Source organism: Aphelocoma coerulescens, chromosome 27 (assembly GCF_041296385.1).
Source record: "Aphelocoma coerulescens isolate FSJ_1873_10779 chromosome 27, UR_Acoe_1.0, whole genome shotgun sequence".
NCBI classification, from domain to species: Eukaryota; Metazoa; Chordata; class Aves; order Passeriformes; family Corvidae; genus Aphelocoma; species Aphelocoma coerulescens.
Genome location: NC_091040.1, coordinates 2,811,457 through 2,826,917, shown reverse-complemented (window position 1 = coordinate 2,826,917; position 15,461 = coordinate 2,811,457). Strand labels below are relative to the sequence as shown.

Below are 15,461 nucleotides of genomic sequence, written 5' to 3'. Positions count from 1 at the left end.
ACTGAGTTCCTTTTGAACACCAGGTGATGATCCATGAACAAGGGGCACCTAAACTGGTCAGGATCATCCTGCACTGGGAACAAAGCTGCTTTGCCAGTGGGAGCCAGAGAATGGCCTCGCTGACCTGGCAGGTCTTGTCCAGCTCCTCCCTGTTGTCACAGCCTGAGGCAGGTGTTGCCCATTCCTGTGTGACACAGGAGGAGTCAGACAGGCCAGCAGAGCTGGAGCTCATCAGTGAAAGAACAGTGACAGAAATTGCTGTGCCAAGGCTCAGGCAGGTGTGTATCCACACACAGGTACCACCTTAGCAGCCACCTCTGGTGCACATCTCCAGCTGCTCTCCAGATGTGTCAGGTGTTAAACTGGGAGATGTGGTGGTGCTGGGGAGCATGATGTCTGTCACACACATCTCAGCAGGTGTCTCCTGGCTCCGCCTGTCTCCCGGACTTGTGCAGTGTGAGCATGTCCGAATGGTGCTGCCCCTCGGCAGAACGAATCCCACCTCCTCTGTGTCAAACCACTGCCTGGGGAGGGGGATCCTGGGGGCACAGTGCCCCTTCTCCTGGGTGTCTGTCAGCAGAGCAGCAGGTGCTGAGATGGCAAATGTTCTCAGCAACCTCCTCTGCTCTTCAGATAGCCAAGGCGTGGTTGGACATCCACAGCTGTGCAGAGACACCCACAGGATGGGAAGAGCAGATGGCCTGGAAGCCGTTTTTGTACCTTATGTGACACGACACAAAGAATTCTCACACCTAAACACGTGTGAAATCTTTTGGACACCTTTGCCGAGAAATGAAAAAATATTTGAAACATAAAAGCAAATTCACTTCCCCAAGCCCCGCTCCTGACTGTGCCACACGCGTGCAAAAGAGCATTTCTGCCTCTACTCTGGCCGGTTTCTGCGCCGCAATAAGCCGGGAGCCGGGACGGGGCAAAGGGAGGGCGGAGTTTTGGCTGAGAGGAAGCGGAGAAGGGACAATAGTGATCCCTGGCGGCCGGGAGGCGGCGGGGACGGACCAGAGATGCTGATCTCGACAGCGGGGACGAACCGGGGGTCCCTGCCGGCAACACCGCACCATCGTGGGGACAGGCCAGGGTCACCTCCTGATCTTCCCAGACTCGAATTTCTCCCTGCAGCTGCTCAAACCCTTGAACAAAGCCCCGGAGCTGCTGCTCGCTCCTCCCAGCAGAACAGCGTGAATCAGATCCTCCGGGAGCGAGAGGCAGATGCTCATCGAAACTAAAATCCTGGGAATTTGGCACCTGAGTTTTCACCTTCTGCTCCATCGGCACTGCCCCTCTTGTACCACAGACTGAAATAGCTACCTGAAGCACCTGTGAAAATACTTACACTGGGTTTGGTTTGGTTGTTTTTCCCAGAGGAAAGAGAAATTTAAAATACTATCCTGGGTTTGTTTTGTTTCATTTTATTTTGTTTTTTCCAGAGGACAGAGACATTGAACATGCCTGAGAATACAGGGCAAAACTGGCCAATCCAAAACCTGTCCAGTTTGAACCGAGTCTGAAGCAGAGGTTTGCCATTAGCACTGTATTTCTGTATTTAAAGTCACATTAAAATTTGGAATAATTAGCTGGAATAAAGCTGGAATAATTAGTAATCCTGACTGACATGCAAATGCTTCTTGTGCTGAAGAACAAGGAAATGGAGAAAGAGCCTGGGAAATCCTGGCACTTCCCAGCTCTCCCCATAAGGTGTCAGCTGTTCCCAGCTGGCAGAGCCAAAGGAAACACTGACCTGTCAGTGTCCTGGTCCCGAGCCCCCGTCCTGGCCCCGGCCTGTCCGGTCCCTGCTCTGCCCCAGATGTGCAAACACCGCGTTACCTGAGACCGAAGTCTGAGATTCTGCTTAAAGCGGGATTCACATTTTCCTAAGAAGCTCAGAGACACTAAGTTTGTGGACGCGCTAATCCTGACTGGCTAAGTGGAAGTAGTTGCTGTTAGCCTATCCAACAGAAGTACAATAATATGTGATTAAAATAAGATGATATAAAAATGCATTGATCCAGTCTGCAGCAATTTCAGCCGGGTCCAGCCCTTGCCCAGCCCTTGCCCTGCAGTGGGGTGGGCAGCCTCCCTCTGTGCCCCCGAGCCCTGTGCCCACCGAGCCGAGGGATCCCGAACCATTCTGCGTTCCGCCACACGGGATATTTGGAGATGCAGGAGCTGAATGATCCCCGGCCCTGGGCTGCTCTCTAGAGGGCACTCGGCTCCCACCGAGCTGCCGAAGGGAGCCCGCGGCAGAGGCGAGCGGCAAAGCCGGAGCTGGGGGTTTGGCTCATCCCCTCCCAGCAGAGGCAGCCGGGCGAAGTGGTGTCTGCGGGATGTACTGGGGACACCCCAGTGCCGCAAAACACGGAACGCGCTACCAGCCCCGGCATCCTGCTCCAGCTCCACCGGTATTTAATGGTCACACTCGTAGTGAGGCTGACATGACCCGGTTCTGTGCGCGACTGTTCAGGGATGGTGCAGGTGTCCCCCTGCCTCCCACAGACCCCAGATGTTCTCCGGTGTGGGGGTGCGTGGGATGGACGCCAGGCTGAAACTCGCTCACCAATCTGCTAATACCTGTTTGTTTTCCAAACGGCACTGTAATGTTTTGCATTGTGTTGCTAGGTGGGGGCACAGTGAAACCCAGGGTGGCCTCAGGGGCTGTAAATGTGCTGTAATGACCCTTTCCTAATGAGGGTCCTGCCGATGGAGCAGCAGTTGAGACCCCAGAGAGTCAGCTGGGCCAGGAGCTGTTTAGAGCCACAATGAAGCAGTTCCAAACCAAAGGGTTTGTGCTCTGAAAGTCTCTTACGGCTCTGACTCACCTAATTACTGCTCCTATCACAACCACCATCGCTCTGTTGGGTGGTGGAGCTTTTGAAGGTGCTCTTTAATGTTTCATCACTACTCGGCTCTGCAATAGCGAATGAGTAACAGATCAGGTAGAATGCAGGCAGGAATTATGCTTTTTCCTGAAGGAAGGATGTTTGCTGGATTGGACACTCTTGACTGCCCTTCCCTGGAGGGCAGCAGGTCACCTGCCCATGCCGAGTCCAGCTCTAACTGACCAGTGGGTGAACATGCTGCGTTAGGACCATTTGACACAACAGGGACAGACTGCAGGGATATTCCCTGTGACCACACACCTTGGGGTGTGGGTGGACGCCAAGATTACACCCTGTCTTGCAGAACAGCGCAGGAGAGGCGGGGACTTACTCTCTCACTTCAAAACAGATATTTTAAAACCCTTCACTTAAAAAAAGCCTAAATAGTTTTTGGCATAAGGGAGTCATAGAATCATTTAGGAAAATCCCTCTGAGATCCTCAAGTCAAGCCCTTCACGCAGCACTGCCAAAGCCACCACTTGCAGGTGATTTTCACAGAATATCAGTGAGATCTAAAACCATACTGTATGTTCTGGGTTGTGGGAACGAACCCAAGCACACTGGTGAGGAGCCCCATGCCTGGATGTCGTGGTTTGAATGAGGCACCATCTTTTGACAGAATTATTTCTAATTACAAAAATACATGTATAGAAAATCACACTTTTCACTGGAAACTGTTGGAACTGACAACATTTCAACCTCAAATATTTCTGTCTGGAACTGCTGCCAAGCACCCACAGCTGTGTTAGTGGGGAGAAAAAAAAGATTCCAAACACATTGTGCCCTCACTACAGAGTGAACAATTAGAAATTGTTGGGTAGGAATGACTTTTTGCTTAGAACTCTCAGTAAATCCACGATTAAAACAATAAATATGGTTGAGCTCCAATATGTTACAACTGATCTAAATCAGATTTTCAGTTTTCAATCATCTAGCTTTTTATTGGATAAGAAAAAAATCCTCATCATTTAAATTTTAATGGAGAAGAGAACAGTTTCATGCTAAGTGTCAGGCAGCTGAATCTCACTGGAAGAAGGAGCAGAGTACAAACAAGAATGATGTTCACCTTCCAACACAGTCACACTGCATGGCCTGCCTTTCTTTTCTACTATGGAGAAATCCTATGGGGTTATCTGGTGTTAATAAAACTGCCTGATGATCATATAATGGGAGTTAGTTTATAACATATAATTACGAGAATGAGTCATATTCCCCAGGTAGATATTTCATAGTTTTTCCCTGTGTAGCAATGTACAAGAATTGAGTTTTCCTGACAAGACCTGACCAGAAGTAGGAAGGATGGAAAAGAATCCCAGTGAAGCACCAAAAATGTGGACAATAGTCCAGTTGTGACCCCACAAATGTGCTCAGCAGCCTTGGTGGTTTCTCCAGACACATCAGTGGGGAGGGTGTGGATGTGGAGCTGGGAAAAGTGGTGCTGGGGGCTGAGAGGAGCCGGTGCGTGCTCACCCACACCCCCAGCCTGAGCTATGCCCCAGCCCCTTTCTGCTGCCACACTCCCAAAGGAAAAGGGCTTCATTCTCCCGCAGCCTCTGCTTCAGCCAGCACACATCTGGGTTGTGCAGAGCACACAGGAACCCTGCCATTGAAATGCTGAGTGAATTCCTGCCCATCCTGGGACAATTCCTGCCAGCACCGGGTGAACTGTTCAGGCTTAAATAGTCCACCCTCCTCTTTGGGCAGGAGCTCTAACAGTTTCATCACAGGAAAAGGGAGAGGCCTCATTGCAAACAACTGTGGTGCCACCTGCCTCCAAGACATCTTTCTCCTCCTCCTCCTCCTCGTCCTTCTCCCTCCCCCAGTCTGGCTCTGCCCAGTTTTTGGCTCTGCTGCAGTGAGCAGCACCAGCCCCAGATTCTGTGACGTTTCGCTGTCCCATTTCACAGGTACCCCTGCAGATCCTTCCAGTTCCTGCAGAGTTTATTGCAATCACTTTTATATGAAAGTTTCCCAGCCCTCCAGCTGCACTTCAGCAGCATCTCTGGATTTTGCTGGAAACATCATCTAAGATCACCCAGGAAGTTCAGTGTGTTGCAAGGGCCTGGACAATACTATGAGACATAACTGCAGACAAAATTACCACCTCATAAACTTCATAAAAGCTTCCATCTTACAGCAGCTCTGAAATAAAACATTCCTTTCAGGAACCATTTGTTCCATAACTTCTATCTCTGATCCTGGCCAGGATTTCCAGACACAATGAATCTGTCAGGCTTCTTCAGTTTTAAGGAGCTAAGTTTCATTCTTGAAGTATGTTGCCTGCTCAAATTCTAGGGAAAAAATGGCATTAAATCTCTTTTTCATGTATTAAAAATGAAGCTATGAAGTTGCACACAAGCATCCTCACTGATATTCAAACCATCAAAGAATGTTCTTTTGTTAAGGGAAGACAGGAAGGTTGGTCTTCCTAAAAGGAATGACTGATACAAAAGACGCAATAAACATCTTTCCAGGAGAAAAAAAAAAAAAAAAAAAAAAAAAAAAAAAACCAACCAAACCAACAAAACCCTTCTGCACAATCATTCAGAACAAGATACTTTTGTTTCCATGTCCCTGTATCAGGGGCGTCAGCAGCTGAAAGCAACAGTTAAATGGGACATAACCCAGCTGCTTCTTGAGCCAAAGTAGCTGAAAGTATAGAAGAGAATTTCATTCATTTAGGGAGAAAAGGATTTCTCACTGGAGAAAATTATCCCCCAGACTCCACCAAGAGTTGTAGTGAACCATTTAAATTCCTACAATGCAGGAAGGCCTTGCTCCCTCAGATGTTTCAGAGATGAAGTGGAGCAGCAGGTGGAATGTGAGACGTCCTCTGCGTGGGCCAGGGTGTGCTGGGAGGGGCCTGTACCAAAAGCTGTTTCCATAAACAGCTGCTGTAACAAACAAAACTTAATTAGCAACAACCACCATCACAAAGGCTGAGTGAGAAAACAATAATATCCCAAATCAATACAGGAAATTGGGTATCACACAACAAGTTCCAACTCTACAAGGTGTGACAGGTAACAGACTGGGATTTGCTAAGGATCATGGGCCTGGGCAGCAGGAAAGGGGTGAGAGGTACCCAGGGGAGAAATGTCACAGTCTGAGGCTCAGGGTGCTGTGAGGGCTCACAGGGCAGATGTGCAGCTGAACTATCCACTGCATTGAGCAAAGACCTTAATCTTAAAAGATCCTGAAAGAAGAAAATGGAAGATACAAATATTTCCTACTTTTGGTCATGCTGTGTCTGTGAATGGAAAACAAATCTGAAGAAAAAATGCTATTTTGATGTAGCTTATTGACTTAACCCAAACCAGGAACTTTACCTTTCTCCTCCAAGTATTGTATTTGTGCTGCATAGAGAAAACATCTTGATAAAATTCTGAATTCCCATCAGCAACAGGACTAATGACACTCCTAGGCACGTCAGGAGAGACCAGCCCCAAGCCACAAAGCTTTCCCAGGTCTTTCAACCATCCTGTACCTGCAACAACCTGCCACACTTCCTTCCCTCAGCCTGACACAGAGCAGTTCTGTAGTTGTTGTAATACCATTTTTCATAATTAATTTGTTATTTATAAAACACAATTACAGAGGTGTGATTGAAATAATTGCCGACACGTGATATTTCCCATTGTTCACTGAGTTTTTATGAGATATTATAAAGAAGTCAGAGTGGCTCTGTGTACCTACAACATGCATCCTGCAATAGGCTTTCTAAAGGCATAAAGCAATAAAGGACTAAAAATAAGGAGCATACAGCATAGGATAACCATAAATGTATGAAAATATCAGTCAGCTATAAAAAAATTAGCCAGAATTCCTGACAAATATCTGAGCATTAGAAGAGAGACAGGAACATCCATTGCTGTTCTGTATTGTGGCAGTGTGTTGTTGTGCTGAGAGGGATGTGACCAGGATGAGGTGAGTGGGATGAGTTTGTTTCGGATGACTGTAAGCCAGCGCACCAGATCTCAACAGAGATCTCCCTAATTTAGAGCCACCCAACAGAAATTACATGTTTTGTGTTAATAAACAAATGGTCACAAACACTTAGAGGAAGGGTTAAGCTTCCTGACACTGCCAACATCTCTCTTTGGCAAATTAGAGCTTGCAACTGCCCATGGAAAGCAGGTACTCCCTTCCACGGCGACACCCACTGTCTAAGGTATAAATGCTGAGGAGGCTGGCTGGAACTTGGAGCTATGATTCCAGAACAACTGTAAGACCAGCTTTGAGTTTTCAGCTGAGTTATTTCCTGCTGCCACTATGAGATGTAGCTCCAAGCAGCCCCTGAAAAGCTGCCTGCGAGGGAGCAGTGGTGGAGGGGGTGGAGGGAGCAGCTCGCATTCCTCGGCCTCCTCAAGGACAGTTACTTCCAGGACGAGTGGTGGTGGCAGGTTTTCTGGCAGCAGTTGTGGTGGAGGAAGCTCCCGGAGCAGCTGTAGTGGGGGAAGTGGTGGTTATGGCAGGCGCAGTAGCTACGGAGGAGGAATGAGCAGCAGCAGCTGTGGAGGAGGACTGGGTGGTGGATGCTATGGAGGGGGAATGGGCCACAGCAGCATGGGAACGGGCTTCAGGTCAGGTGGGAGCGGCTTTGGGGGAAGGTTTGGAGGGGGCTTTGGTGGAGGTGGTGCTGGTTTCAGCAGTGGCAGCTTTGGCAGTGGTGGCTTTTATGGAGGGAATGTAGGAATTCTCTCCAACGACGAGAAGCTGACCATGCAGAGCCTTAATGAACGCCTGGCTTCCTACATGGAGACAGTCAGGAACTTGGAAAAGGAAAATGCTCAGCTTGAACAGTTAATCAGGGAATGGTACCAGAAGCAAGGCCCTATTGGCCCAAAGGATTACAGCCACTATTACGAAAAAATTGAAGAACTTCAAAAACAGGTAGGATGTTCTTTGCCAGAAGAAGTTTAAGCATTGACAGACTGAGAGGGTCAGGGAATGTTTTCCTAACATGTTGTTTCTCTTTTAGATTGTGATTGCGGCTGTGGAAACCCACAAGGTACTTTTGGACCTAGATAATACGAAGATGACTGCAGAAGACTTTAGAATAAAGTAAATATATATTGCTCTTTTCCAGGCACTGACTTCCTTCCTCCTGCTTTCCTGAACTTAGTTTCATAGATTCATTCCATAAACAAATATCAATCCACAGGGACTCCTGCTTCTATGGCAGCACAACTGAAATAATTTGTGAAGCTTCAAAATTTTTAATTTCTAGAGTGATCTTTGACAGAAATGCTGCTTATGGCTACAGAGCCAGAGCTTTAAAAAGTTTTATTTTTAAGAATATAAAAATTGGGATTTTCTGTCACTAAAATCAGGTTAACCAGATAGAGGGAACCTGTACAAAGTTGCAGTAGAAAGAGATGAACGAGCACATAACATATTTTAATATTAAAAATTGATATTAATATTAAATTTTACATTTATTTATTATAAAGAATAATAACTTTATAATATTAAGTAATATAAATTATTAAATGTTAAGTACTGGCTGATGATTTCCTGATTGTTGAGAGATGCTCTGAAGTAGAGACACAAAAGAAGACACTGATACTAGAATAGGTGAACTTTTCCATAACTAATGTTAGGAGGAGGAGGACTGAGGTGCCAGGAGCAGGGCTGACCTCTCTGCACTGTCCCTGGCGCAGGTATGAGATGGAGAGTGGGCTCCGGCAGAACGTGGAGAGTGACCTCAACAGCCTGCGGCCCTTGCTGGATAACCTGACCTTGACCAAGTCTGACCTGGAAATGCAGTTTGAGTCTCTGAAGGAGGAGATCATCGACCTCAAGAAGAACCACGAGGAGGTAAGAGCCAGCTCCTTGAAACGCACACTGGAGATGTGGGAAGGCGACATCCTGTGCTCGAAACACCAACCAAGGGGCAGGCCCAGGCTGTGCCAGGGTGCCCCTGAGCTCAGACCCCTCAACAAGCAATGACTGGAAAGTCAAGGCCAAAAAATTGCAACACAATCCCCCCGAATAGAGATATAGATGTATATATGTCGTTGAAAGACTCCATTTGTGTTCATTGTCCTTGGGCCTGGATTTTCTCTACAGGAAATGAAACTGCTGCAATCCCAGTCCAATGGGGATGTGAATGTGAAGATGAACGCTGCCCCAGGAGAGGATCTGCTGAAAAAACTGAATGAGATGAGGCAAGAATACGAAGCTATTATTCAGAAAAACCGTGCAGAGGTTGAAAAGTGGTACGAAAGCAAGGTAAATGGTGACAGCTCTTGGTAAGAACATCCTGTAGAGGAATGACACGACATCCATTGCTTTTATGAAATAATGGCAGTCCTTTTGGTCAAAATGAAGTAAATCACAAATGGGCTTGAATTGTTCTGGCAGAGCCACACAAGCAACTTTAACAGCCCCATTCTACCAGGGGCCCTTCTGCAAATTGTTGTGTTCCAGATGGTTCCATGATAAACTGCCATGTTGGCACTGTAAGTAAAACTCAGAAACTCCAATTCTGTACATTAATTTTTCAGATGGAGGAAGTGAGTCAACAAGTCCACTCAAGTAGCCAGGAAATGGAGGCAAGCAACCAACAGATCTCTGTGCTCAGACGTGAATTTCAGAGCCTGGAAATTGAGCTGCAGTCGCAGATCAGTCTGGTAGGTAACAACTGCTCCTGATGCCTGATTTGCAAAGAACTCAGGAGCTGCTGCGGTGCCAGGAGGTCAGCTGTGACAGTCAGTGAGGATCCTTGGCGCATCCAACAGCACGTGGGATTTTTCTCATGTTGGGCACAAGAATGATCTAATCCTGCCACATTCCCATAAACATTGCATTTTGTTTTCCCTTTGCAGGTAGACTCTCTGCAATCCAACCTGGAAGACACGGAACGTCGCTACAACATGCAGCTGCAGCAGATCCAGGGCATGATCGGGCCCTTGGAGGAGGAGCTGGCCAGCATCCGCTGTGAGATGGAGAGCCAGAACGAGGAGTACAAGATGCTCCTGGGCATCAAGACTCGCCTGGAGCAGGAGATCCAGCAGTACCGGGTGCTGCTGGAGGAGGGGCAGCAGGGCATTAGGTACAGACATCATTTAATTAACTTTCCATCGATGCAATCAGGGAAAGAGGATAGCAGCAAAATTTGTCTTAGGGACTGGTGCAAGTGATTAATCATCAACATATTTACTACCAACACAAGAATTAACATGGAATCTAAATCTTAGCTAGCAGCACAAAAAGCTGTACTTTTACAAAATTATTTAGAATTGTAGTTTGCCATTTCTTCCCCTAAGTACCATCCAGAAGTGCCATTATTTGGAAAAATGAAAGGTAAGAAAGAAATGACACACCCCTTTCTCCTTACAGCACTTCACAGGGAGGAGCTGGCAGTGGATCTTCAGGAGGAGGAGGAGGTCATGGAGGAAGTAGTGGAGGAGGAAGCTGTTGGTCCTCAGGTGGAGGAAGCAGTGGAGGAAAAACTGGAGGATCCTATGGAAGATCTTCCTCTTCTGAAAGTGGAGGAGGAGGGAGTGGAGGAAGAACAGGAGGAACCTGTGGTAAAACTTCAGGTGGAGGAGGTGGCAGTGGTGGAGGAGGAGGGGGTAAATCCTGCCTCTCCCGCTCTTCATCTTCCCAGTCCCAGCCTGGCGACTCTTGTGAAAGCCTAGGTAAAAATGGAATTTAAAACTACATCCTGCCATTCACGATTCTCTCTGAATAGCAGGAAAGGATATAGTAACTTCCTTCCAGGAAATATTTTTGCTATTTTTTTTCCCAATCTTGTTTTAAGGCTACTCTGACATTTGTTCTTAGACAGTGACAAATCAACATGAGCAGCATGAAGGATGGCATGAAGGGTTGTGTCAGAAGATGGGTGAAAAGAGGAAATGGAGGGGGAAAAGAGAAAACAGTGACAAATCCAAAGTATGCAGGGAACTAGGGAAGTCAGAGGTTAGAAATGTGACTGGCATCAAGCAGGGGTTGGTTAAAGCAGAATAGTTGGAACACTCCAGATATTTAAAATATAAGGGGCATTGGCTGCAAAATACTGAAGCAGCAAAAGATGGAGAGTGACCAAAAGGTCTGATCCATCTGATTTCCTGGCTGTGGTTCCAGGAGGTGCTGAAAACATGAAGCTCTGCCTGGAAGGAAACAAAACACTGGAGAGGGGGGCAACCATGGAGGAAGTGTCTGAAGCCATAAAACACATGAGAAAGGGTAAGGCTCCAGGTCCTGGCGGCACCTCAGACAAAAGCCACAAAATGGAGCAGGAAGATGTAATTTTCAGAAAGGTTCAATTCCACTTTTGATTTTTTATGAAAAGATGGAAAATGGTCCAGCTTTGAGGTTTCCATTTATTCCTTATAATGACCAGGTTCACTCAGGCTCTGTCCCAAACACAGTTTCCGTTGCAGACTGACAGTCATGACATGAGAGCTGGCTCTCGCCCAAAGGACCTGAAGCCATCAGTGCAGACAGCAGAAACACTGCACAGACACTCCTGATGCTGAAAACAAGGCAGTGAATCCAGGAGGATTTTGTTTCACAGAAAATTATTTGGTAAAATTTGGTGTTGATGAGCTCTAGTTTTTAAAAGCCTCCTCCACAGGCTTTGTAAACTCCTCTGTAAAAATTTACTCCTCTGATCAAACATCCCCTCTGCCCTGCAACATTCCAACATATATTAATGCTTGGTAGGGAAGATTAAAATGTATTATGTGCCATCTATCTTTAACTTATAAAAATCTGCTGTAAATATCTGTACACACATAAATGCAGATTCCAAGTTCATCTGTATTTGGTTTGTACTGCTGCAGCCACTCTAAATTTAAAGTGATTTGCACTCCCATGGCTGAGAACAGAAGCAGACCCATGTAGTTAATTGCTAAATCTGCACACACACTGTACAAACTCAGGTCCAACACTGTCTGGACCTTTCCACAAGGCTGGGAACAGCCCTGGTGCACTGAGAACTGCACAGGCGATACTTACGGAGTAACATAAGGTTTAAAATGCTGAATTCTTCAAAGAAATTCTTGCTTTCCTCCATCTTTCAACAGGGAGTTTTAGAAAGGTTGAGGAGTGATCAGCAAGACCAGCATCTTCCACTGCACCGCCTCCCAGTGAGGCCTTTGGACCAAGCAAGACTCTACTGAGCACGGCTGAACACACCCTGCCATGAGCAGGAGCAAACACTTGGCCAACTTACTCAACACTGCTCACTCCAGGAGCTCGTCAGAGCTCTCTGGATGTCCTGTCTGCTTCTTCCATCTGTTTCTCTTCCAAATCACTGTTACCTGAGTTAATCTCTACCGTGATTGGTGTTCCTGTGGAATAAATAATAAATCTTTGCTTCTCTGATGCAACCAGAAATCTTTTAACATCTGTTAAATCCCTTTAACAGAGATTTTTGTTTGAATCAGTTACAAATATCAAGCCCTCCCTGTGGAATACACAATGACGTGTCAGATTACCCATAAAACCCACAGTTTTCAGTGACATATTCACCATTTAAGACTCACTGGGCGAAACTTTGCAGTCTGCACTGCCAGGAGCAATGCTCTACTGGTGCCTGCAATAGGGAAACTCAGTCAAAACCCTTCTGCTATTGACTTCTATCAGGGACAAGAGGGTGGGTTTAAGGAACTGACTATTCCCTATAAAGCCTCTTTAAAATATGAGCTCTGTTGGGAATTTCACTTGAAAATAACCCAGAAGGTTTCTCACACAACACCTGCTCACAGATACACCCTTCTTCCTGTGTGCTTCTCCCCTCACCTGCCTAAGCCCCAACAGAACTATTACTCTGTGAGTATTTCTCTCAGTTTTACAACCACGAGGTTTGTTTTTTCCCTCTGAGGAAGGCATCACCCATGGGAGAATGTTGGGAAACACAGACTGAGTGGAAGACCGTGGGAATGGGAATCCTAAACGCCTGAGTTCCAGGCAGATCTGTGCCAGTGATTCACAGTGTTGCCTTATGCTGGGCTCTCAGCCATGAATTAATATTGGAAAACAAACAAAAAAAAATCTAATTTTTTTTCCCTGACCAGTGTCTTTCTGGGGGCTGGAGGAACCAGCTCACCTGCATGAAGGACTCCTGCACACACAAGCACATGCTGAAACACCTGGCCTGACACCACAGCAATGGTGGTGATTGTTTGCCTGGACACCCCGAACTCCCACCTGTTGCAAAATCACCTTCTTCATTTTTAACCCCTTGCAGTATCGCATCACACTTGTCTCTGTTTTGCTACCTGTCCCCTGAGCCTACTTTCTTCAACTGCTCTGCTCCTTTTCCAGCTCTGGCAGGTGGTGACAGCTATTTCTCAGACCTGTTTGTTCAGGGTACTCAACTAGCAGCCCAAATTAAGGAATACTCCCAATCCAGGAGCCCTGCTTCTCATACCTCCCCTAGGGAGCCTGCCAGATTAACCTCAAAAACGTTCCTGCTCAGTTCCTGCTTCCTGGCTGTCCCCGGGTGATTCACAGGCCATCACCTGTCCTCTGGCCTCACAGTGACACCCAGGAGGCTGTTGGGGTGGTTGGATACCATTTACTTGAAGGAGCAGCCTGTCCATACTGGAATTCACTGCTCTGTGCCACTGTGGCAGCTCTGGGCACCACTGGCACCTCTTGCTCCCGTTCTTTCCAAAAATATAGCTTACTTTTAGTATTTTACTGCTGGTTTTCTAATTCTCAGGCATCTCTGCATTTAACCTTGCAGAAGAAATTCCCCTGAATTGACCCCTGGGGGAGCAAAGCAGAAACTGGAATTTGGAGCGTGGCAAGGGCAGTGAGGCAGTTGAGGGGCTGAGAACCCAGCACTGAGCACAGACACGTACAAGGATGCAGCGTGTTGCAATACTCAGCGCAGTTCTGCTGCTGATTTAAATGCTTATTTTGATATGTTATAATAAGTAACAATTTCTGAGCCATGAGGATAAATAATATAATACTACTACTACTACTACTTTTGCTACTCAGCATTGATTGTACTGTCTTCTTCCTTACCTCAAATCTGTGGCTTTCTTATCAAGGTGTTCTTATAATGTTTATGCATTTAATGAGTTTGTATCTACAATGTAAATCAGCTTCCTAATATGGTTTATTGCATGTTATGGTATATAACAAAATAAATACAAACCACCAATAAACTCACAAAATCCCCTTCTTAATCATGGCATAAGCACTCATAGACAAAAAGCAGACTAAAATTAGATGGTTTCTTACCAGACCCAGGAAGAAAATGCCAGTTTGAGGATTCTTTCCTTTTTAAATTTTGCATTGCAAGATCTGCACCTGGGTTATCACTGGCACTTGCTTACTGAGAAAACAGGCTTACATGGAGGAACAGAGCTAGAAAACCCAAACCATTGCAAAGCAGGAATAAGAAATACAAGTATTGTAGTGTCAGGTGTCAAAGCTTAGGGCAGGCTCAAAGTGGGGCAGCAGCAATACTGAGGAGTGAGGAAAACTGCACTTTTTATTTGCATGCATTTCATTAGTCATTAATCAGCATAATAAGCTTTAATTTTATGAGCACAAAGTGTTGCAATTCAGATACTTATCTGGTGTTCCTATTAGTGCTCTGAGAAGGCGATTGCGGTATGTGTTGGAACAAGTCCTTCAGAGCAACCTTAGGCAAAACCTCATGTGCACACACTCCTGCATGTTTGGCTTCAGAGCTCCCAAGCAATCCATGTGTCCATTTGAAGGCACAGATGTAATTTCCAAATTGCCTGTGTGTATATTGTGCTGATGTCTCTTTTGTTGGAACATTCATTGTCAGCCCTGTTAATTGCCAAATACTACCCAGGCTATCTTAATGGGCTGCAGAATGAGTACAGCAAGTATGTCATGTCACTGCGCTGGGGGGGAAAGGCAGAGCCCACCTGGGCTGTCCCCGAGAGTGCAAATCCTCCGCAGAGCTCTGCCCAGCAGGACCTTCCTCCCTGGGCCACACTGAGAGGGAGGTGCCACAGCAGATGCCATGGATGTCCTCCTTCCCCACCCCACATGAGCTGTGGCAACAGAATGTGCCACACCAGTGCCTCCAGAGACAGGCCGGGATCCCAGCCTCCATGTGCCATCTCGCAGGACACTGCACTGACCAGAGCCATGCAGGTGTGGGTGCCCACAGCTCCGAGGGGCTCTGAGAATGCACAGTCCAAATGGACCAAGGCACCCAAACCCCAGAGAGAGGCAGGAATCTTGGCAGGTGTTCTGACCATGCCCTCCAGCTGTTCTGTTTTGGTACCAACAAAAAGAATTATTCCAATCTAATTGCCTTCACCCTGGAAGAGACAGGGGAAATGACAGTGGGACCACTGTGATTGTGGCTCAGAAACTGCTAGAAACGCTGACAGGAGGGAATTAGCAGCCTGTCAAGTGCCGCCAGCTGTGGGGCACTCACACCCTGACCCACAGCTCTCACAGCTACATGGCAAAGCCCATGTGTGCATTTTTAGGATCTGAGGAACAGCTGTTCTTCCCATTAGCCTCCTTGCATGGAAGGCCCAGGTTATCCTGCACAAAAGGTTGTGCTGGAAGAGTGCTGGAGGTGTTAAACTTCACAGGTGAACCCAC

General features: G+C 46.8%; 1 protein-coding gene across 1 annotated transcript; it reads left to right on the top strand.

The window, feature by feature from the left end:
* The first annotated feature begins 7,166 nt into the window (after positions 1-7,166).
* LOC138099188 (keratin, type I cytoskeletal 15-like) lies at positions 7,167-11,958 on the top strand. Its single transcript, XM_068996280.1, has 9 exons — positions 7,167-7,787; positions 7,876-7,958; positions 8,558-8,714; positions 8,967-9,128; positions 9,404-9,529; positions 9,725-9,951; positions 10,239-10,540; positions 10,989-11,090; positions 11,933-11,958. Exons 1-9 carry the CDS (start codon positions 7,167-7,169, stop codon positions 11,956-11,958), a joined length of 1,806 nt encoding a protein of 601 aa, XP_068852381.1.
* Positions 11,959-15,461: the final 3,503 nt, after the last annotated feature.

Bases quoted from the DNA above. Each gene is read 5' to 3' on its own strand.
- LOC138099188 (XM_068996280.1), top strand. From the start codon at position 7,167: ATGAGATGTAGCTCCAAGCAGCCCCTGAAAAGCTGCCTGCGAGGGAGC. The intron at 9,952-10,238 runs GTACAGACATCA...TTCTCCTTACAG, and splicing joins GAGGGGCAGCAGGGCATTAG to CACTTCACAGGGAGGAGCTG. The intron at 11,091-11,932 runs GTAAGGCTCCAG...ATCTTTCAACAG, and splicing joins CATAAAACACATGAGAAAGG to GGAGTTTTAGAAAGGTTGAG.